The sequence below is a fragment of the Scyliorhinus torazame genome, chromosome 16 (assembly GCF_047496885.1).
Source record: "Scyliorhinus torazame isolate Kashiwa2021f chromosome 16, sScyTor2.1, whole genome shotgun sequence".
NCBI classification, from domain to species: domain Eukaryota; kingdom Metazoa; phylum Chordata; class Chondrichthyes; order Carcharhiniformes; family Scyliorhinidae; genus Scyliorhinus; species Scyliorhinus torazame.
The window spans coordinates 109,355,920-109,381,300 of NC_092722.1; the positions used below are offsets into that span (position 1 = coordinate 109,355,920).

The following is a 25,381-nucleotide window of genomic DNA, read 5'->3' on the forward strand; positions in this document are numbered from 1 at the left end:
GTCCGAGAAGCAGCTGAGCAACAGGGGCCAATTTCTAGGCCCTGTGCCAATCTATATAACAGCCACAAGAGAACCTCACCAGACATATCCCTGGAACATATATGATATATCATAAAAATGATATATCAGGTCAAATGCATGTTATAATATGTAACACAATATGCATTTTAAACCATCTAATGTTTTATACATAGTGTCATACTATATGACACAATTAACTTATACAAAATAATACCAGCCCCGGATCACTATGCGTGTGTAATTTGCACATTCTCCCCGTGTCTGCATGGATCTCACCCCCACAACCCAAAAAGATGTGCAGGATAGGTCGATTGATCACGCTAAATTGCTCCATAATTGGAAAAAAAGAATTGGGTACTCTAATTTTTTAAAAAACTTATACAAAATAAGCATGTAACATGCTATTCTCTTGGAAAACACAGTAATACACGTTGTACATATTAAAACAGCACTAAAACAGCCTTTACTTATTTTTTAAATACGTACACTTGTGACATTTCTATCTTCTATTCATAGATGGTAAATGAAGGGGTAAATTCCTGTCTAATTCAAGCATTCATTTAAATGTTTTGAGTGTGCAGCATTTTTTGGAGACATAAAAGTGACTATCTCTCAGGATACATCCAGCTGAAGGATTGATTTAAACATGCTTTGTCTCCAGAATCGTCAGATGTATTTTATCACAGCTACTTTCCATTGAAAATATTTGCCTTCAGTGTGAGGAATACAAATCACAAATAGTACAACACTTGACTACTTGTTACACAGGTTCAAACTTAAGAAAGACAAAATGGAGAGTAAAGCATTAAGGGTTAACCCCAATTTTAAAAGATTACATTTTTATTTCCATTTTCAATAACACTGTTCCTTTTTGCCTCGGAACATGATATGCGTTTAATTGTGGTTTGATCTGTATAGCCTCTCCTCGGCCAACATTCACCCCTCAAACAATACTACAAAGAACTTAGCAAATAAATGAATTGCTGTGTTGCTGTTGGGGGCCAACTCATTGCCTCCTTTGCCTACAACACAACAGTGACTATACTTCAAAAGTAATTTAGTAACTGTAAAGCATTTTGGCACATCATAAGAATGTAAAAGACACTATATAGATATTTGTCTTTCGATTCTAGTCTTTGGGCGTGATCTACCAGATGTTCACGCTGGCTGGAAATTCTGGTCCCACGGCAGCGCACAGGTTTCCTGGCATCGAGGGGTGCAATCACCAGAAAATCCTGTTGACAACAGTGAATCCCATTGCCGTGCTGCCTCAGCCGCCGAAAACCGGGTTGGTCGGTAAATCCTGCCCTAGATATAGAAGAGTACGGGCAGAGTGGGTGTGAATTCACAGTGTGAAACGAAGAGAGCTACAGTAGTAAAACAAATCTCCTTTCAGTGTTAGTTTCAGGAGTCCAGTCCTGTCAACGAAAGAGACTTTTACTGAATTCTCGAAACTGCAAGTTGACTTTTTAAAAAATTGTTTTTTTTTTTTAAACTCAAACTTTGAATATCAGCTTTTTTTTCCTCAAGCAAAACCTCATATTACATTCTTTCATTGGGAAAGTCAGCTGAGCTGGGGACCTGCAGTAATCTAGTTTACAAAACGCGAAGGCTTAAAGATGAGTGGGAAAAGATTTTGAGCTAAAAACAGGATTTATAACGGTCATTTTAAAAATCTTGTCTTAAAAAGTCCCATGTTTGAAAAGTCTGAACGACAATTAATTGTTTGAGAACAATTGGTGTGAGTACGGTTATTTTTAAATGAATTCCCGATTTCAGTAGTATTGTAGGGTGCAGCGATTGCAAAGGTCAGCAGTTTCAAATGGCTGCTGGCATGCTGGTTCAGAATGGTATTGTCACAAGGTTAGTTGAGTGTTCAAAAAGTCTGCAACAAAATGTCAAATTGTGTACGTTAAGGTAACATGTCTGAACTTCAAATGCCTGCACGCAGTGATTTTAAGATACCACATCAGCTCGTGCCTCTTCTTATTCGACCTATGCATTATTTGCATAACAGCAATTCCATTACTGGGAGTAAGTGGCTGTTAAACTTTGTCACAAAGCAAGTTCATATTTTAAATTTTGAGAAAGGCTCCTGTGCCTTTGAACCAAAATGACTAAATAATCAAAGAAAAAAATTAACACTTTTTAAGTAGTAAAACTTTTATTAAATATAACAGTGGATCAGAAAGTACAAAATATCTTGCCAGCTATGTGATTGATAAACTATTGGAACAAAGTATCAAAAGCATTTGCCAAGTACACTGAGAACATACAAAAACAAAACTTTAGTGTTTACATTTGGCTCAGCAACATTAGATTTAAAGTTTGAACCAAATGCAAGGTTACTCAATAACCTTAAACTATCAGGACCCATCTTAATGTTACTAGTCTTCACTTTTAACTATGTACAAATCACCATAAATGAAAATGTGCTATAGACCAAAACAAAAATGCAAAAAGAAATGTGTTCATTATTTACAAAATACAAGTTTTATCATAAGAACATGTCAGTATAAACATCTTGCGGATAAGATACAGCCTGAAAATATTTAAGCAATGTGTCTTGGTGAATAAAACGACCATTTGAGAACAACATTCTCTGTAACTAATATAGCCACAATCAGACAAACAATCTTGTAAGTGCCCATTATAATCATTACGAGCATGGAAACCAACAAAAATAATATATCCTGATTTCACAATACTTACGATGATAATGCTCTTTGCAAAGCTAGACCAGATGTGACCACGGTATACCATTGACAAACATGTGCGGTTAAGTACTGAAGTTTTAATGTGTTGTTGAAATGAAAAGGCACAGTTAGTTCTTGATGTTGCAGTGGAGTTGCCAGAAGGCCACATGCAATACTGAGGCATCAGTTAAACATGTTTAGTGTGGGACTGAAAGGAAATTATTGTAACCAAATGTCAAGTTCTCTAGAAGCAAATGTTCCAATAAGTTTAAGAAAGACTTTCTTTGAAAGTATTTCACCGACGTTTAATTTGCTTAGCATGAGGGCACTTTTAAACGTAAAGTGAAATTTTCCAAGCTCCAAAAGACTGCCACAGATTGAGCCAAGCACAGGAATTGAACAAAGAGCCAGAACTGCACTTCAACACAAATCTTATTAAAGCTTCACCAACAGCTGCACGGACAACAGGGATAGACTGAAGGGGCTTTATTATGAAACCAGCAGAATGCTTGCCAATGCCAAAGTGGAATCTTGTTTTTCTTCATTTTATTATTCAGCTTCATTTTGCTTCTTTTCAAAATTTGCCTTGTTTACATTAGAGAGATTTACGGTTCAAACATTTGATGGACAAAACATTATGCGGAACCACAGAAAGAACCCTTGCAGCTATACTTTTTGTGACTTTAAATGCAAGGCAGGCAGGAGCTATATATAAAATTATCATCTCCCCCTCCCCCCACAACCGCCGCACCCCCTCCTCGCAATGTAGCAACTGCAAACTACAGCTAGCATATCTTATATGCAAATCTTTAGCTCATAGCGGTTTTAACAGCAGTAGGTTTGAAAGCCAGGATGGCATTGAAAGCTGAATTTGAATATTTACATTTAATATGAATCAATATTAAAACTTGGCAAGTGTTTCTCAAGTTACAGTTACTCCATGCTTTGTAAACGATTCTGCTTTTATCGATGTGAAAGTCAAACTCCCCTAACGACTGCATGAATGGCGATTATGTCCACAGAAAGAAAATCAGTGGAAAAAAAAACAGTGGTGCACCATTGCATGATACAGAAATTAACCACCACATATGGGTTGTACAGAAAGGATTGAAAAGAATCCAAACAGACATTTACAGCTGCAGTGAACTTCCTGTAGTTATTATTTCTATCCTGCTCTGGAACAAGAACACAATATTCAACGCATCCGTCAACTGACACTGCGAGAAACGCACACCAAAACAGATGTAAAACCGGGCTACAGTTGCATAAATTAATTAAGATGTAAAAGTTTGTAGTGAATATTTACAGCCATTTAATGTGTCAATATTGCAATCGTGATAGTGTTAGGTTGCAGCCAAAAACATTTCTATGTACAAAAAAAATATTTTGCATTCAATGTATTAAAAAAAACACATCTTACAACCTGCAGATGATAAGAACACCTAAAGTGAATGCAAGAAATACATAAACCAGTTGCTGGTAGCTTGCAATCACAAAGTCTTACGATGTAACGTGGAATATCAGGCTGTTTACGTTACATCTCTTGATTTCAGTAAATGTTCACAAAATAAAATGTTTATAGTTTCGCACTGGGATGTAGAGAGGAGATTGGCGATGTGGAATAGGCAACCTGTGGGTTCAAAGAAGCAAAAGGATAAAGGCTATGGTGCAAAAGGTCCCCGTAAGAGGCCGTGACTGGGGCAGCAGCTGCGGACAGATGTCTATATAGTTGTGGGGAGGCGCCGGTCGAAGCAAGGATCTGTCTTTGCATCGCCGGTATCATGAAGGAATGGATGGCCAGTGGTTGTATGAGTGGAGACAGCACAGCTTGATTCTTCAAGTATTGTAAGGGATGGGCGTAGTCAACTGGGAAGCCCGAGCCCAAGCCATCACACATATCTTGAACCTGAGATACAAAGGCTCCAGGATACATAGCTGGGAATATCGGAGTTGGCAATGGGAATTTGTGGCCTTCCAGGATGAGTCCGGGAGGCAGGTTTATGCTGCACTCTCCTTCCAAGTCAGACAGCTTTTCTTTCAGCGCCGGGTCCTTTGCCAGGGGCATGGGCGACACGGCCCGCAGTTTCTTCTCGGGGCTCGGACCGCTGCCATTGTCCGCTCCCTCACGGTTCCTCTTGATGGGTTTGGAGCTCCCAATGAACTGCAACCCTCCTTTGGAGCCAATTGTGGGTCGGACCACTTCTTCCAGCTTTGGCGAAGGGGGTGGGATGGCTTCGCTGCTCTTGGTGCTGCTTGGTATTGGCATTGGAGGGACGCGGCAAGCTTTGGGGTTGCAGTCAGTGTGGGCCGTCTGTGTACTTGCCATCGTGCTCTTGATGTCTAGCTGCGATGGCAAGTGAATGGTGCTCTTGGGTAGCGTTTTCTTTAACTTTGGAAGACTCAAGTCAGTGGGCTGCTCCTCTGTGGGAGGCTTCACTGCACACTTCTTTTCCTGTTGGTGCAATGTTGAAAGATAACTTAAATAGACCGTATCCTGGTTTTTATTTGGGGCAAATGAAGAATTTTTATCCTTCATGATACTGCTCAGATACTTTGTCGTGCGGTCGTTATTAAGATGATGTTCTGTGTGTCTGTAAAGATTGTGTAGGTGAGGAGAGGAGTAGAAGTCTGCTAGAAAACTTGACACATGCGATGGCTGGCAACCTTTCTTCTCAGAACCTTTATTTTCATTGTCAGCAAGGTCAGAGGTGAAAGGGTAAGGAGCACAGCTTCTGAATGAGTCTGAGCAAATTAGGTGGTGCTTGGAAAGATAAGCAGCCTCTGAATCGGATAATTTATTCAAACCGTCAGGTTTAAGTGCCTCCCCTCGCTCATCAGTATTTCTTCTCTGAAAACTATGCGCATGTTGAATCACAGAAGGTCTATTAATGGCCAACTGGTCTGGCGTGGAGCCTTGTAGAAAATTACTCTCAGTCGTCACCATTTCCCCACCGTTCTCACTACACTTTTTACTGTTGTGTAACAGAGGTGGGGCTCCGATTGGATAGTTGTTGGACAAAGTCCCACTGACCTGTGATAAGAACTTCTTCTTGGCGAGTGGCGACATGATGCCAGGATGACCCCTGGAGTATACCAGCGGCAGATAGCTGGGGCACGCTTCAGTTTTTGGCATAACAAGCTCCTCCTTCTCTTTGAGAGGCCCAGGTGAAGGGTTTAAGTTGCCCTTCCCCGCCTGCCCTGGTGCCTGTCTCTGCCTGCTCTCCGGCCGATGGGTCCCAAACCTGTGGTCAACCTCCTCCTTCGACAACTGGTCGACGTGAACAGAGGTATTTGCAGCATCCGGGGACACCGCACGGGGTCCCCGGTCAGGGACCTCTCCTCTCTCTGCACCTTTCTCAGCTGCCGTAACCTCACCAGCAGCCTTCTCCTGTAGACCGTTGGCCAGCTTGTCCACCGGGTCTTGTGACGACTCGGGATCCTGGCAGGATGCTGGGGTGGCCTTGCTTTCTGCTGGGCTTTGCGCCGTCGTATCCCTCGAATGGGCTGGAAGGCCCTGGTGCAAAGACAGCGTCTCGGCCTCTCCCTTCGGGTGTTCACCGTTGGCGTTGCTGACTTTGTTCTTGGCTTGGTCCCCTTTGACTTCCGAACTCTCGGATGTGTCACAGCCGTTCTGTTCATTCACTCCATTCTCAATCTGCATCGCCGCCCCTTCCCTTGACAAGGCCGAGGCTGCGCTCCATTTGTCCATCTCTTGGCTGCCTTCTGTGGCTGCGATTGCCTAATTAATAAACAAAAACAGATATTTATGCAAAGGCAGCAAAGACATAGACCTTCTGCAGTCACAGCTTACAACTACAAATTACATTAATATAGTAGCTCTAATGTAGTAAGATTCCCCAAGGCACTGCGTAGGAGTGTAATCGAGAGAACTACTGGAGAACCCAGGGAAAGATATTAAGGCAGAAAGAAATTGATGTTGAGGATTGTCTGAAAGGAGTAATGGGGATGGAGGGGTTTAAGGAGGGAATTCTGGAATTTTGCGTCAAGGCGGCTGAAGGCACAACCGACTAATGGTGGGGAATAGATGTGACGCCAGAGTCAGGGGAACAGAGTTCTTGGAGATTTCACAGTATCACCCCCCAACCATTACCCCAACTCCCTCCACCCCATCATGTAATCTCCTGGAAAAGGGCAAGACTAATCTTCGGCTAAATTGATGGTAAATGTTATTCATAAAAACCTGCGCAGTAGCGGCACAGACATAGACCCTGCATCTAGGAATACTCTACAGTCGTCGCTTGCTAATACAGTGAAATAGCAGAGGCTTCTACTCCAAGCTGTATTCATCTGCCCAGTTACTTCTGGATCATGACTGCGTCTGCTCCTCATACCTGACAGAAACTCTCTTATAGGCTTCAATAGCCCTGCTGCTGCAGCTGTTCGAAGTAGCAAGGTTTTCACCGAAGTTCAATTTCTTTTTCAATCGTGGCTATTTCTACAAAAGCATCATTAAAAAGTGCGGGCAACAGTCAAAGTGACTTGCTTGAGTTCCCTATCTCGGCTGTGCCTCTGTGGGATGCGGTGGGCAGAGAGGCCTGGGGGCTTCAAACAGGTGGCTGGGAAAAACAGTGGAGAAGTAGGACGTAACAAAATGCCCAGGTTGCTCGCAATGCTTCCTAAGAACCAGTTCAGAATGGTCCTGGCACAACCTCACTGTATTCTCCGTCGGCGGGATCCTCCGCTTCGCCAGTAGCGTACTCACGCCCGCGGAGTTCCCGACGGCGTGCAGGTGCCCACAATGGGAAATCCCATTGGCCGGCTGCCAGGACAGAGAATCCTGCTGCCGGCAGGGGCTCGTCGCAACGGAAAACGGGTGTGGCGGGACGGAGAATCACGCCCGTTGTGTGTGGTCTGGGAAAACAAGGGAACAAAAAAAAAAAAAACCCCAGCAACAAAAATAAAATGCAATATTTATTTACGTTAAAGCATAAATCAACATTTTAAATGTTTTGAATTTATTAATGTGCTTCAGTTCCAGGGTCGGCATGGTGGCGCAGTGGTTAGCACTGCTGCCTCATGGCGCTGAGGACCCGGATTCGATCCCGGGTCACTGTCTGTGTGGAGTTTGCACATTCTCCCCGTGTTTGTGTGGGTCTCACCACCACAACCCAAAGATGTGCAGGGTAGGTGGATTGACCATGCTAAATTGCCCCTTAATTGGGAAAAAAAATAATTGGGCACTCTAAATTTATATTTCGAAAAATATGCTTCAGTTCCTGGTTATCTTTATTCTCCATAATCCATTCTCACCAGCTGTATTTTTAACATAGAGCATTGCATTGTAAATAATTGCTGAATTTATAAAAGAAAAGGTTACCATGACAACAATAACCTACTTTCTTTGGCATTTTGTCTGATTATTTTATAACAAAGCCGTTGCTGGAACATGATATGCACTGGCTATCTCGCTTCCTGTTAAACAACTGTGAAATCTTTCTTCCTAAAATTGTCCGTCAATAGTTCCGCAGCCTACAGCGTGACCATCAGCGTCACAGAAAGTACACGATCGCCAGGGGTATCCACGATGGTAGGTTCTCTCAAACAACGACTGTCATTTCAGTGTAGGATCAGCTGGATTTCCACATCAACATTGGAAAAGGAGACCATTCAGGCCCTCAAGTCCATTCTCCCATCCTATTAGATCGTGCATGACCCTTACCCCAAACGTTTTCAGGGTTACAGGAGCTGCTCAGTGGAAGCACCCAACACCCCCGCTGAGGAATTAACCCTCGATGTGCTGGCACTGACAGCATCCGACCGGCTCAAAAGACCGGGGCTGGTTTAGCACACTGGGCTAAATCGCTGGCTTTTAAAAAAGCAGACCAAGGCAGGCCAGCAGCACGGTTCGATTCCCGTACCAGCCTCCCCGAACAGGCGCCGGAATGTGGCGACTAGGGGCTTTTCACAGTAACTTCATTGAAGCCTACTCGTGACAATAAGCGATTTTCATTTTCATTTCATTTCAAGACCAACTCACAGCCGAATAGCTGTTAATGGATCCAAGCCAGATGGTGCAGTATGGAACAAGACACAGACCTTTTCCTTGATAGTAGGTTTATTCACAGGGTGCAGCACGGCACATGTCTGCCTCCTAACTACTCGAGCAGTGTCCCAGCTGACTTCCTTTACATGTGCTCTCAGTCCTTGATCAAACAATGCCTATTACCTGGGTATCTTTAACAATATAATCAACTGGCCAATAACAATGACCCCCCCCTCCCCTTGGCATCAACCCTGCCCCCATACTAAAACATAACACTGAAGGCCTGTGGTATTATCAGGTATTGCAGTACCCGAGAGGCTGAAGACCATTGGTTAAACCTAGGAGTTTACCATTGGCTGTTTGGTATGTAGCTCCGCCCGGACAGGCGGGGTATACGAACCGGTGCCGTCCCAGCAGCCCTCATTCTGTACTGAAGCTGCTGGGGAACAGTTCTAGTCTATTAAAGCCTTCAGTTATGTTACTACCTCGTCTTTAATTGTAATTGATCGTGCATCAAGGCCCGAGATTCATTTTTAAAGATCGATAACAGAGGCTGTTCACAAAGGCCCCGGTTTCAAGGATTAGATAAAGAAAGGCAGCACCTGCCTTTATGAAGCAGCGTTCGTCATCTCGTTTGTCCTGCGAGGCGAAGATGACCAGGCGTTTGGGGTGTTTGGTAGGGCTCTGGTGGGAAGGTAAGTGGCTGCTAAGACTGATCAGTGCCCGGAAGGTTCTGCTGCAATATCGCACAAGATTGGCTGAGTTACTGGTTCAGGATTTCCTTTAAGTTTTCTCGCTGCCCCTGACACACGCACCCTTTTGAAGGCGGCTGCACCGTTTTTTGTTTGGTTGCACCAAGTGCCGCAATCCTGGGCGAGCTGTTCCCAAAGTTCATATCAGAACACCAAGCGAGGCCTTCTGAGTGTTTTTGTAAGACTTCCTTTAATCTCCATGAGAGCACACCCCAGAGTCCAGATCCCCATTGTCGATTTGCTTTGGTGAATGGCATTCTTACATGATCAGCCTAACTCGATCGTGATTGTCTCAATATGGTGTGGATGCCTGGCATGTCATCTCGGGTGAGCCCCTTAATGTCTTTTAAAAAATGATTCCTTATAGAATTTTGACAGTGCAGAAGGAGGCCGTTTGGCTCATTGGGTCTGTACGAACCCTGCAAAAGAGCACCTCACCCAGGCCCACTTCCTCGCCCCATCCCTGCAACCCCACCCAATCTTTGGACACTAAGGGGCAATTTATCATGGCCAATCCACCTAACCTGCACATCTTTACACTGTGGGAGGAAACCGGAGCACCCGGAGGAAACCCACGCACACACGAAGAACGTGCAAACTCCACACAGTCACCCAAGGTCAGAATCGAACGCAGGTTCCTGGCACTGTTGAAGGATTGCTAACCACAGTATCACCCTTCATGCGATTGTGGGTGTCGCTGGCGAGGCCAGCATTTATGCCCATTCCTAATTACTCTTGAGAAGTGTGGTGAGATGCCTTCTTGAACCATTGTAGTCCATGATGTGTCGATACTCCCACAGTGATATTGGGAAGGGAGTTCCAGAATTTTGACCCAGCGACAGTGAACGAATGGCAACATATTTCCAATCAGGACAGGGAGAGGCCTGGACGGGAACCTCCATATGGTGGTGTTCCCATGTGTCTGCTGCTCTTGTCCTTCTAGATGGCAGCGGTCATGGGTTTGGAAGGTGCAGCCCAAGGAGCCTTGGTGAGTTCCTGCAGTGCATCTTGTAGGTGGTACACACTGCTGCCACTCTGTCTCGGTGCTGGAGGGAGTGAATGTTTGTGGAAGGGGTACCAATCAAGCAGGCTGCTTTGTGCACAGTGGTTAGCACCACTGCCTCACAGGGCCAGGGACCTGGGTTTGATTCTGACCTTGGGTGACTGTGTGGAGTTTGCACTTTCTCCCCGTATCTGCGTGGATTTCCTCCGGGTGCTCCAGTTTCCTGCCACAGTCCAAGTATGTGCAGATTAGGTGGATTAGCCATGCTAAATTGCTCCTTAGTGTCCAAAAGATTAGGTGGAGTTACTGGTGTGAGAAATGAACACGGTGTTTCTCACACTGGGGTATGGGGATAGGGTGGGGGCGTGGGCCTAGGTATGGTCTTCCAAGGGCCAGAACAGACTCGTTGGGCGAAATGGCCTCCTTCTGCACTATAGGGATTATATGGGTCCAGATTTCCTCTTCAATTAATTTAACCTTAATGACTCCTTGTGATGGTAGGTTGCACATTCTAAGAACTTTGAGGACTGGATTTATTAGTAACCAAGGCCCTAGATGGACACCCTCGCTCTATGTCTAACCTAGCGAACCTTTTTATAATTTGAAATGGAAGTCACCTTTCAGCCTTCTCTTTTTTTTAAATAAATTTAGAGGACCAAATTATTATTTTTCAATTAAGGGGCAATTTAGCGTGGCCAATCCACCTAGCCTGCACATCTTTGGGTTGTGGAGATGAAACCCACACAGACACGGGGAGAACGTGCAAACTCCACACAGGCAGCCTTCTCTTTTCTAGGGAAGGATGCCTCATCTTATTTGGTTTTTCCTGGTAGTAAAAAGCTCTCAGTTCTGGCATCATTGTAGATGATCTAAGGAGAGAAACCACACAAAGACGTTGGGAATCCTGGCTCCATTCCCAGCTCTTCAGTAACCCAGGTTTTTGATCTATTCAAACTGACTGAACTTTTTGCCACAGTAAAGTGTTGCAATATAAAGATTTTTTTTTGAAACTCTCATTGCCTAATTGCTCGAAGTATGGTGATTTTAAAAAAAGCAGAATGGATATAATTCAGACTATTCTAAACAGGAAAGGAATAACATAGGCTTCCAGGGCAAAGTTTGAAGGTTGCCACTATGATTCAAAATAAAATTCAAGGTTGACGCTGCACAAAGCTTGATCCATGGATGCACTTGGATTAAGATATTCATAAGCCGATGATAGTGAAAACCCCTCCGCTGTTCTGTTGTTGATATAACAAGCCAAACATCCCGTGACGGTACCTCCGTCTTAGTGGTAAAGGTCGTAATAAAAGCAACTGCTATTTTCAGTTAGTGAAGCTGTTTCTCTGTCATATGGCAAAACCACACATTTTCCTTTTTTTTTTATAAAATCCTTTCCCTGACATGGTCACATGACATCAAAACCACAACAGCGATTGGCGATGGTAACAGCGATACAATTTTAACGGTGGAACGCTCGCAGTGGACAAAAAGGTTGGAGCGGACGTACCTTGTTAAAAGTGATGCCCTAGGTGAGCTGTCCAAATAGCAACTCAACCACCCAGGTTCTGCCTTAACTCCGCCATGCTCATTCAGCTCATCATTCAAGACCATAAGATATAAGGAGAGGTCTCACAACACCAGGTTGAGACTTCTTACTGTGCTCACCCCAGTCCAGCACCGGCATCTCCACATCATAAGATGTAGTAGCAGAATTAGGACATTCGGCCCATCAAGTCTACTCCGTCATTTGATCATGGCTGATATGTTTCTCATCCCCATTCTCCTGCCTCTTCCCCATAACCCCCGATTCCCTTATTAAGCAAGAAATCCCCGTCTGAATCAAGAACATCAGATGTGTGCTTAAAACCCCTCTCCCATTACCGCTTCCTTACTAACCAACCTGAGTGATCCACTGGCATCTCAGCAGCATTCCCCCCTCTGATGCTTGAACCCTTACGGGAAGAGGGCTGTTGGGAGGAGTGGGGGAGGTCCTGGCACCATGTGGATTGTGAGCCCATTAAACTCTCCACCATATGAGACGAACCACCCTATTAGCTGGTGGCAAATGGTGAAAGGAGGGGATGAGTGTTCACCTTGTGGCCGGTCAGGCCGTTAATCAACCGATAAATCCTCCCACTGTTCTGTATGACAAGAGAGGAAGAATAAACTAACCATTCTCACTCACTGCGTAACAAGCCTGGGCCTGAACGAAAAACTCCATTTTGGGCTATTAAAAAACATTAACGCCAAATTAGCAGAACGCGAGGGGCTGTTTTATTCCAGGATGGCTCCAAAATAAAGGAAATTGTGAATGGTTCATCACATGGTGCCCGGTCTGTGGACTTGTTAATTATGGTTGTGTCACTGCATATGTATATAGCATTGCCCACAATGCTGTCACTGTGGAGATTGTGATTCAAATTTGCTGCAATGTGACTTGCGAGTCTAATCTCCTCTATTTATAGCATTATGTAGGATAATGAACTCGGATTCCCGGGGCCAGCTCAAGGTGCTACCTGTACCAGTGCTGACTGACAGGCCTCTTTCAGCTTCTTGTCATTCTGTTGCAATGCACAAAGGTGCATTCTAAATAGCAGCACTGTTTCAGGGTTTCACGTCCTAAGTAAACCGTCAAGATAAGCAGTGAGGTAAGACAGCGCTTCTTGCTAGAAATCTGCTCAGCCAGAAACCCGTTTAATAGTTTCATTGACACGCATTTGAACTTCATTTTACCCTCCTGAATTTTTTTTCCTTCAACTTTAATTTGTGTACTACTTGTTTTTTAACCTCCCTTGGATCAGATTATCATCCAGCAACTAAACAATCAGCTCAGGAGGTGAGCCCTTTCCCCATTAACGACCCCATTAACCATCCTCTTGCTATCTGCCCAAGGCTGGGCTGAAGCTCCCAGTGCTCTAGGTGGAGATAAACAAGACCTAATGACAACAATTTGCATTCGTATAGGAGCACCTTTAAGCAGTCAAATGTCTTAAGGGATGTCACAGGAAGGTATCTGGACAAGATCTGACACTGAACCTCGAAAGGAGATATTAAGACAGGATTTAGCCAAAGACTGTTGGGTTTTCAGGAATATCTTTAGGGAAGAGAGGTAGGGGAGGAGGGGAGGAGGGGGGAAATGAGGTTCAGGGAGTCAATTCCAGAGTCTAAGGCTTAAGTGGGCTGAACGCCTACATATGGGAGGGCGAAGGAAATCAGGGATGCTTAAGAGGCCAGCACTGCTGGAGTTCTCAGAGGGATGGAGGACATTACGGAAAGGGGGGGGTGGGGGGGGATAACCATGGAGGGATTTGGACACGACTGCATCCCATCCGTCTTTATTGTGCCCATGTGCTCGCACACTGTGCCTGCAGGCTGTTTCCAGGCCTTCAGCTTCCACTGAACTGTACCAGGCCGCGAGTGTCCCAGGATCTTCATTCCCGTTCATTGTTGGAGAATACTGGGATGGAAAGGGTTGCAGCACTGAGTAGTCTCATTTAATCAGCACGTCGGTAATTGGGAAAACAGGAGCTAGGATTAGGACACAATTTCAATTTTTAATGTAGAATCCAACCCCCCACCGTTCCCCCGCCAATGGAATGAAGCCGTCATGATAGGTTTTTCCCTTTGGTGAAAGCAAGTTGCTCTTAATAAAACAAGAGCAAAATATTGTGGATTTTACAACTCTGAAATGAAAATGGAACATGCTGGAAATACTCAGCCGATCAGGCAGTATCTGTGGAGAGAGAAACAGAGTAAACGGGTGATTTAGTGGGGAAGAAAAGAGTCCCGTTTGTGGTAGTCACCACTGTTTGTATATATTACGTATATGAGAAGTAATACGGTAAGGCTCCTGTACTACAAGTACGGGGTAGATCCCCGCCTGCTGGCTCCGCCCAGTAGGCGGAGTATAAAGGTGTGTGCTCACCGAGCTGCAGCCATTTCGGCAGCAGCTGCAGGAGGCAACACATCTCTGCTTAATAAAGCCTCAATTACTCTCACCTCTCGTCTCGTTATAATTGATAGTGCATCAATTTATTAAGCAGAGATTTTACAGCGATAGACCTCCGCATCAAGCCAGATCGGCTGCAGCTGCACCGTCAAGCAGACAACGCCACGTCGGCCTTCGACCACTGGCTAGCTTGCTTTGAAGCCTACATCGGAGCAGCGACAGAACAACCCTCAGAAGCACAGAATCTCCAGATCCTGTACACACGGTTGAGCTCCGATATTTTTCCCCTTATCCGGGATGCGCCCAACTACACTGAGGCCATGGCGCTTCTGAAAGAGAACTACATCCGGCCGATCAACAAACTCTACGCCAGGCAACTCCTGTCCACGCGGCAACAACTCCCCGGTGAGTCATTGGACGATTTCTGACTTGCCCTGCACGCCCTGGCGAGGAACTGCGATTGCCAGGCAGATTCAGCTGTTGAACATACTGAACTCCTAATCAGGGACGCTTTCGTTACGGGCATAGGGTCGGCGTACATCCGCCAGCGCCTCTTAGAAGGGGGTACGCTCGACCTCACGGCGACCAAGAAACTCGTGACCTCACTAATGGTAGCCTCCCATAATGTACAAGCATACGCCCCCGACCGCACGGCGCCCCCCTCCTGGACATCGTGGACCCCACCAGCGGCCGCCCCTTGCCAATCCCAAGGTTGCACTGCGCGGCAGCCAGCAAACCCGGGGGGGGCCCCAAGTGCTATTTCTGCGGGCAGACAAACCACCCCCGGCAGCGCTGCCCGGTGCGGAGCGCAATCTGCAAAGCCTGCGGGAAGAAGGGGCATTCCGCTGCGGTGTGCGAGGCCCGGTCAATCGCTGCTGTAACCAGACCCATTGTTCCTGCACCCCCACGTGCGGCACGTGGGCGCCGCCAGTTCTGTCCCCGCAACCCAAGTGCGGCACTCGCATAGAAGCGAGATTTACCGGCCTCGGCGCATCACCGAGTCGGGCGCGACGAGGCCGTGCGATCGCGACCAACGTTTCGCCAAATGACCCGATGATCTGATGAAAAGTCATCGACCCAAAACCTTAACTCGTTTTCTCTCTGCTCACATACTGAGTATTTGCAGAATTTTCTGTTTTTTAAAAAATTACTTGCTTATTAAAGTCCTGCTATATCAGAAGTTTGAATCCAGTGTCACCTGCAAGAATGAGGCCTTTTTTTTAAAGCAAGCAGGAAATCTACTGTATTTAAAACACTTTCTTTTGTGAGAAGTGTGGAAGGATCACGCGAAGCCACGCAAATGTTACAAATATTGTTACAGCTTTCAACTTTGCATAGATTTCGGGCCTTGTTCTTTTCTGCCAAGTTTAAATGGCATGAGAGGGTCAAGTTAGGATTACTCGAGTCTTCGATTGAGTCTTATTCAGTCTCTCAAGGGTCTATGGAATTGCATGAAAAATACCAGACAGATGAGCGCACTGCAGAAGACTGAAGTATATTCCACAATGTTAAACAGTCACCTCTGTTCCTGCCTGGAAAACAGCTCTATTTAGATCTGATATGAATTAACTGAAAGTGATAGAATGTTCAACTCTGTTTAAACAGGAGCTAATGTTTAACGTGAGGAAGTCCAGACTGGTCAGTAATGTATGTGTTGCATTGCATAAATCTGGGCATGCTAAACCTTAGTATTGTACATCGACGGAATTGTTGTGTGCTAAGTAGCATAACAATGGGTAGTAATCTAGGAGACGCGAAGATAAAGGTTTAACTAATTTTATTTTAAACTCAAAAGTCAAGTCATACTGGCAGTATACAACACAAGTGACCCAGCCCGGAGCGAACAGGAACTCCCGGTCCGGGTCTGGGGGCGTTATTTAAATGGTTCGGTGACGGGCCGGAGGGGCCTCCACCTGTTACCATGGAAATCTGTACTCCACGTGTTCCATGGGGAGATCAATGAGTGATCCCTCGTGGTTCTCGTCAAGGTTATCACACAATGGATTTTATCTTCATTGCTGCTGTACTGCGTTTATTTCCTGTCGTGACCCCATCTCATCATTCAAACAAAACACCAAATTACCTGCAATGTTAGGTGATTTCAAAATTGGGTTTTGCCATTTTCAAATGGTGGGCGTGTACGGCCAAGTTGGCAACGATGCCTTCACATGTAGGTGATGGCACATTTATACTCGTTTCCCGAATGCCCTACCATCTCCACGGCAGCATGGGTCACGTGGGCAGTCACTGTAACGCTGTTATACCCGTTAAAAACTTTTCCACATTTTTATTCTCCCGATGTGGAGGGGGGTGTCTCGTCCAGGGTGAGCGAGTAGCAATTTGCCAACAAACTATAGGCTTCTATCCACGGCACATTACTGAGGCTGGGTAAGGGGAGTTACTAGTGGATTGGCATGGGGAGAATTACAAGGCAGAAAGTCAACACATGGCCGTTATTTTGCCCCTGAAAAATAGGTGTGGGCCGGGGAGGAAAGAAATCCTCTTCTTCCCTTTTGATACCTAAATTCTATTGAGATATTTCCCATTTTGGCCCTCTCAATAAATGACCAAAGGAAGTGTGAGTGTTGATCTTCGTGACAGCGCTGTTCCAGGGCCCCGAAAATAAACCCCAACAAAGCCAGCTCATTAGAGGGCTCCTCAAGCCAGAGTAGTGTAGTTTCCAAACATCCCCCCCCCCGACCAGCTCTGCTGGCTGGGTCAGCATGGGTGACAGCTTAATTTGCCATATGGCCCTGATGGTGTTTAACCAAGGGCCGAACTCCGATCTAGGTCAGGCGATGGAGACTGGGCCTGTTTCAGATGGGGAAGCTAAATCTCTTAGCTGTTGCGATAACATTCCCCTGGTACTGAATAACTGTCTGCTGGAGCACGATGTCAGCAGCCTGACATTTACATGCCTTCATCCCCAACTTCAGAAGTACCAAATTGTTTGGCTTCTCTGGTAGTGACGGTGTCATCTTTGATTGCATGTCAAGCTACCCCTTTCTGGAATGTTCCCAAACTATCTAACTGGGGGAGGTTAGACCTCGGGCACGATTTAACGAAAATGAACAGAGTCCCGTGTCAGGTACGTTTAGCCAAGTGTTTCCCGGCGAACGTCCCCACTATTAAATGGAACTGTGCATCGTTTCTGGGCCCACACAAGGAACGCCACGCCGAGGCCTCATTTAGTCCTATTTTCTACACTAATGAGCCTCAGTTAAATGGCGGCCTGATCTCTAGACCATCCCCTCCCTCAAAGAGGTCTCCAGAAATTACCACCCCACCCCCAACACCTTAACTCATCAATAAAAGGGTCATCAAACCCTGGGCCCGATGATGCCACCTGGGCACCTTAGCACTACCAGCCTGGCAATGCCACCTTGGCAGTGCCATGGTGCCCAGGTGGCATCAGGGGTGCCAGGGTACCACCCTGCCCAGAGCCCAATCACCCTGGGGCTCCCGATTGCAGGCAGTTAGGTGCCAGGCGCTGGGTAGATCCCGTGTAGACATATTCAAGTGGGGTTAACTGCTCACTTGAATATGCAAACTGGGTCCATACCTCAATGGCTGGGATCCAGATCACGTGCCTCGCGAGATCTTGTTCGAGATCTTGCGAGGCGTGACAATACTGGCAAACTAATGAGAGGTCTCTGTCGAGATTTACCAGCCTTGCCATGTTCGGCGTCGATGCAGCGAGGCCAATTTGCCCCTTGTTTCTGAATCCATAGATGGATACACCTCAGTTCCTCAGCAGCAGAATGGGTTGAGCACGAAAGGAGTTTGGATGCTTTCTGTGGCTCTGTTGGGTGGACCAGGGGAAGTGTCAACGGGACTGCTCTTTGACTAGACACAAGATAGTTCCAATTCACAATTGAAACAACTGGATTCAGAGTACCCGGAATTCCCTCTCCCAGAAATAGTGGTGACTGGGTCACTGAATTTATTCCAGGCTGAGTTGGATAGATTTTGAATTGACAAGGGAGTCAAGGATTATTGGGGGGGGGGTTGAGTGGAGGTACAGGAAAGTGGAGTTGCGATCAGCCATGATCTCATTGATTTGTGGAGCAGGCTCGAGGGGCCGAATGGCCTCCAAAGTCTGAAGTTGTGGCGGTCGTTGCCATGTGCAACCTTTCATTTGCCAGCTCTCAGCGAAACCACTAGGTGGGAGCATATCACTGCTCAGATACAATACATAAACATTCCTCTTGCCCTTTTATATACAAGTTAGGAATCCAGTCCTCCCAACCAGGAACATTAGTGTGGAAACTCCACCCTCCTAATCTATCTTTGTGGTTAATGGAGGTTATCGATGAGCCCATTCATCAGAGAAAAAATCATAATGATTTAGTTACACTTCACGGTGTAAACCCAACTCTTACAGGATGACGAAATCTGACTGTCCTATCAACACTGATGCTGATGCCTATCTCATCGTGTATTATATAACATGGAAACAGCCCAGGCCTCTCGACTCACAACTGGGAACTAAGCGTAGCATCGGAGCTGACTGAAAGTTTACCACTCCAAGCTAAAGTAATCCCAACAGCAGGGAGGGTGGTGGGGGGCAGGGGGATGGGGGGCGAAATCACAGCAATGCTGCTCCGCAAACTGCACAGTGATGGTATAACACTGGCACGAGTCAGCACAGGCAAATACTACACTCAGCACAATGGTCTCTGTCGAGCTGCCCAGCGACGATACACGCCAAGGCCGACCGACAATTGGTACGTGTTCAATTATACAATAATGCAGTATCGCGCCTCCTCCACATGCCAACAGACCACACCCCCCCACACCAACAGAGCGCACCCCCTCCACACACCAACAGACCGCACCACCCCACACACCAACAGACCGCACCCCCCCACACACCAACAGCCCACCCCCACCCACACACCAACAGCCCACCCCCCCACACACCAACAGCCCGCACCCCCACACACCAACAGCCTGCACCCCCCCACACCAACAGCCCGCACCCCCCCACACACCAACAGCCCACACCCACCCCCACACCAACAGCCCGCACCCCCCCCCACACCAACAGCCCACCCCCACCCCCACACCAACAGCCCGCACCCCCCCCCACACCAACAGCCCACCCCCACCCACACACCAACAGCCCACCCCCCCACACACCAACAGCCCACCCCCCCACACACCAACAGCCCGCACCCCCCCACACCAACAGCCCGCACCCCCCCACACACCAACAGCCCACACCCACCCCCACACCAACAGCCCGCACCCCCCCCCCCCACACCAACAGCCCACCCCCACCCCAACAGCCCGCACCCCCCCACACACCAACAGCCCGCACCCCCCCACACACCAACAGCCCCCCCCCACACCAACAGCCCGCACCCCCCCACACACCAACAGCCCACCCCCCCACACACCAACAGCCCGCACCCCCCCACACCAACAGCCCGCACCCCCCCACACACCAACAGCCCACACCCACCCCCACACCAACAGCCCGCACCCCCCCCCCACACCAACAGCCCACCCCCACCCACACACCAACAGCCCACCCCCCCACACACCAACAGCCCACCCCCCCACACACCAACAGCCCGCACCCCCCCCACACCAACAGCCCGCACCCCCCCACACACCAACAGCCCACACCCACCCCCACACCAACAGCCCGCACCCCCCCCCACACCAACAGCCCACCCCCCACCCCCACACCAACAGCCCGCACCCCCCCACACACCAACAGCCCGCACCCCCCCACACACCAACAGCCCCCCCCCCCACACCAACAGCCCGCACCCCCCCACACACCAACAGCCCGCACCCCCCCACACACCAACAGCCCCCCCCCACACCAACAGCCCGCACCCCCCCACACACCAACAGGCCGCACCCCCCACACACCAACAGCCCGCACCCCCCACACACCAACAGCCCACACCCCCCACACACCAACAGCCCGCACCCCCCCACACACCCCACACCAACAGCCCACACCCCCCCCACACACCAACAGCCCACACACCCCACACACCAACAGCCCCCACACCCCCCCACACACCAACAGCCCGCTCGCCCCACACACCAACAGCCCACACCCCCCACACACCCCACACCAACAGCCCCCACACCCCCCCACACACCAACAGCCCGCACCCCCCCACACACCAACAGCCCGCACCGCCCCACACACCAACAGCCCACCCCCAACCCCACACACCAACAGTCTGCAGCCCCCCCACACCAACAGCCCACAACCCCTCCACACACCAACAGCCCACCCCCACACACCAACAGCCCGCCCCCACCCCCACACACCAACAGCCCCCACCCCCCCACAAACCAACAGCCCCCACACCCCCACACACCAACAGCACGCACCCCCCCACACACCAACAGCCCACAACCCCCCCACACACCAACAGCCCACAACCCCCCCACACACCAACAGCCCACAACCCCCCCACACACCAACAACCCACAACCCCCCCACACACCAACAGCCCCCACACCCCCACACACCAACAGCCCACAACCCCCCACACACCAACAGCCCGCACCCCCCCACACACCAACATCCCACCCCCCCCCCACACACCAACAGCCCACCCCCACCCACCAACAGCCCGCCCCCCCACACATCAACAGCCCGCAACCCCCCCACACACAAACAGCCCACAACCCCCCCACACACCAACAGCCCACAACCCCCCCACACACCAACAGCCCACAACCCCCCACACACCAACAGCCCACCCCCACACACCAACAGCCCGCCCCCCCCCACACACCAACAGCCCCCACCCCCCCACACACCAACAGCCCGCACCCCCGCACACACCAACAGCCCGCCCCCCCCCCCCACACACCAACAGCCCGCACCCCCCCACACACCAACAGCCCCCCCCCCCCACACCAACAGCCCGCACACCCCCACACACCAACAGCCCGCACCCCCCACACACCAACAGCCCGCACCCCCACCACACACCAACAGCCCACCCCCCCCACACACCAACAGCCCACCCCCCCCCACACCAACAGCCCGCACCCCCCACACACCAACAGCCCGCACCCCCCACACACCAACAGCCCGCACCCCCCACACACCAACAGCCCACACCCCCCCCCCACACCAACAGCCCGCACCCCCCCACACACCAACAGACCGCACCCCCCCACACACCAACAGTCCGCACCCCCCCCACACCAACAGCCCACAACCCCCACACACCAACAGCCCACACACCCCCACACAACAGCCCACACACCACCACACAACAGCCCCCACCCCCCCCACACACCAACAGTCCGCACCACCCCCCACACCAACAGCCCACAACCCCTCCACACACCAACAGCCCACCCCCACCCCCACACACCAACAGCCCACAACCCCCCCACACACCAACAGCCCACAACCCCCCACACACCAACAGCCCCCACCCCCCCCACACACCAACAGCCCCCACCCCACCACACACCAACAGCCCGCACCCCCCCCCACACACCAACAGCCCCCACCCCCCCCACACACCAACAGCCCCCACCCCCCCACACACCAACAGCCCCCACCCCCCCACACACCAACAGCCCACAACCCCCCACACACCAACAGCCCACCCCCACACACCAACAGCCCGCCCCCCCACACACCAACAGCCCCCACCCCCCCACACACCAACAGCCCGCACCCCCCCACACACCAACAGCCCGCACCCCCCCCACACACCAACAGCCCGCACCCCCCCACACACCAACAGCCCACCCCCCCCCACACCAACAGCCCGCACACCCCCACACACCAACAGCCCGCACCCCCCACACACCAACAGCCCGCACCCCCCCCACACACCAACAGCCCACCCCCCCCACACACCAACAGCCCACCCCCCCCACACCAACAGCCCGCACACCCCCACACACCAACAGCCCGCACCCCCCACACACCAACAGCCCACACCCCCCCCCACACCAACAGCCCGCACCCCCCCACACAACAGTCCACACACCCCCACACAACAGCCCCCACCCCCCCACACACCAACAGCCTGCACTCCCCCCACACACCAACAGTCCGCACCCGCCCCCACACACCAACAGTCCGCACCCCCACACACCAACAGCCCACCCCCACCCCCACACACCAACAGCCCACAACCCCCCCCACACACAACAGCCCACAACCCCCCCACACACCAACAGCCCGCACCCCCCCCACACACCAACAGCCCACACCCCCCACACACCAACAGCCCGCACCCCCCCACAAACCAACAGACCGCACCCCCCCACACACCAACAGTCCGCACTCCCCCCACACCAACAGCCCACATCCCCCACACACCAACAGCCCACACACCCCCACACAACAGCCCACACACAACAGCCCCCACCCCCCCACACACCAACAGCCTGCACTCCCCCCACACACCAACAGTCCGCACCCGCCCCCACACACCAACAGTCCGCACCCCCCCACACCAACAGCCCACAACCCCTCCACACACCAACAGCCCACCCCCACCCCCACACACCAACAGCCCACAACCCCCCCCACACACAACAGCCCACAACCCCCCCCACACACAACAGCCCACAACCCCCCCACACACCAACAGCCCACAACCCCCCCACACACCAACAGCCCACAACCCCCCCACACATCAACAGCCCACAACCCCCCCACACACCAACAGCCCCCACCCCCCCCACACACCAACAGTCCGCACCACCCCCCACACCAACAGCCCACAACCCCTCCACACACCAACAGCCCACCCCCACCCCCACACACCAACAGCCCACAACCCCCCCACACACAACAGCCCACAACCCCCCCACACACCAACAGCCCACAACCCCCCACACACCAACAGCCCCCACCCCCCCCACACACCAACAGCCCCCACCCCACCACACACCAACAGCCCGCACCCCCCCCCCACACACCAACAGCCCCCACCCCCCCACACACCAACAGCCCCCACCCCCCCACACACCAACAGCCCCCACCCCCCCCACACACCAACAGCCCCCACCCCCCCACACACCAACAGCCCACCCCCACACACCAACAGCCCGCCCCCCCACACACCAACAGCCCCCACCCCCCCACACACCAACAGCCCGCACCCCCCCACACACCAACAGCCCGCACCCCCCCCACACACCAACAGCCCGCACCCCCCCACACACCAACAGCCCACCCCCCCCCCCACACCAACAGCCCGCACACCCCCACACACCAACAGCCCGCACCCCCCACACACCAACAGCCCGCACCCCCCCCACACACCAACAGCCCACCCCCCCCCACACACCAACAGCCCACCCCCCCCACACCAACAGCCCGCACACCCCCACACACCAACAGCCCGCACCCCCCACACACCAACAGCCCACACCCCCCCCCCACACCAACAGCCCGCACCCCCCCACACACCAACAGTCCGCACCCCCCCCACACCAACAGCCGACAACCCCCACATACCAACAGCCCACACACCCCCACACAACAGCCCACACACCCCCACACAACAGCCCCCACCCCCCCACACACCAACAGCCTGCACTCCCCCCACACACCAACAGTCCGCACCCGCCCCCACACACCAACAGTCCGCACCCCCACACACCAACAGCCCACCCCCACCCCCACACACCAACAGCCCACAACCCCCCCCACACACAACAGCCCACAACCCCCCCCACACACCAACAGCCCGCACCCCCCCCACACACCAACAGCCCACACCCCCCACACACCAACAGCCCGCACCCCCCCACAAACCAACAGACCGCACCCCCCCACACACCAACAGTCCGCACTCCCCCCACACCAACAGCCCACATCCCCCACACACCAACAGCCCACACACCCCCACACAACAGCCCACACACAACAGCCCCCACCCCCCCACACACCAACAGCCTGCACTCCCCCCACACACCAACAGTCCGCACCCGCCCCCACACACCAACAGTCCGCACCCCCCCACACCAACAGCCCACAACCCCTCCACACACCAACAGCCCACCCCCACCCCCACACACCAACAGCCCACAACCCCCCCCACACACAACAGCCCACAACCCCCCCCACACACAACAGCCCACAACCCCCCCACACACCAACAGCCCACAACCCCCCCACACACCAACAGCCCACAACACCCCCACACACCAACAGCCCACAACCCCCCCACACACCAACAACCCACAACCCCCCCACACACCAACAGCCCCCACCCCCCCACACACCAACAGCCCCCACCCCCCCACACACCAACAGCCCCCACCCCCCCCACACACCAACAGCCCCCACCCCCCCACACACCAACAGCCCCCACCCCCCCACACACCAACAGCCCACAACCCCCCCACACACCAACAGCCCCCACCCCCCCCACACACCAACAGCCCCCACCCCCCCACACACCAACAGCCCCCACCCCCCCCACACACCAACAGCCCCCACCCCCCCACACACCAACAGCCCCCATCCCCCACACACCAACAGCCCCCAACCCCCCACACACCAACAGCCCCCACCCCCCCCACACACCAACAGCCCGCACCCCCCCCACAAGCCAGCTGCCCGCTCCCCTCCACACGCCAGCAGCCCGCTCCCCTCCACACGACAGCAGCCCGCTCCCCTCCACACGCCAGCAGCCCGCTCCCCTCCACACGCCAGCAGCCCTCTCCCCTCCACACGCCAGCAGCCCGCTCACCTCCACACGCCAGCAGCCCGCTCCCCTCCACACGCCAGCAGCCCGCTCCCCTCCACACGCCAGCAGCCCGCTCCCCTCCACACGCCAGCAGCCCGCTCCCCTCCACACGCCAGCAGCCCGCTCCCCTCCACACGCCAGCAGCCCGCTCCCCTCCACACGCCAGCAGCCCGCTCCCCTCCACACGCCAGCAGCCCGCTCCCCTCCACGTGCCAGCAGCCCGCTCCCCTCCACGTGCCAG

The 25,381-nt window shown here is 51.6% G+C and overlaps 1 protein-coding gene across 2 annotated transcripts in view; it reads right to left on the reverse strand.

Moving 5' to 3' along the window:
* Nucleotides 1-2,166: 2,166 nt before the first annotated feature.
* Nucleotides 2,167-25,381, reverse strand: part of arid5b (AT-rich interaction domain 5B) — a 180,449-nt gene continuing 157,234 nt past the window's right edge. For both annotated transcript variants that reach the window (XM_072478825.1, XM_072478826.1), the window contains one exon: nucleotides 2,167-6,456. In XM_072478825.1, coding sequence (XP_072334926.1) covers nucleotides 4,294-6,456 — 2,163 coding nt within the window. In that variant the 3' untranslated portion in view covers nucleotides 2,167-4,293. The remainder of the gene's footprint in view (nucleotides 6,457-25,381) is intronic.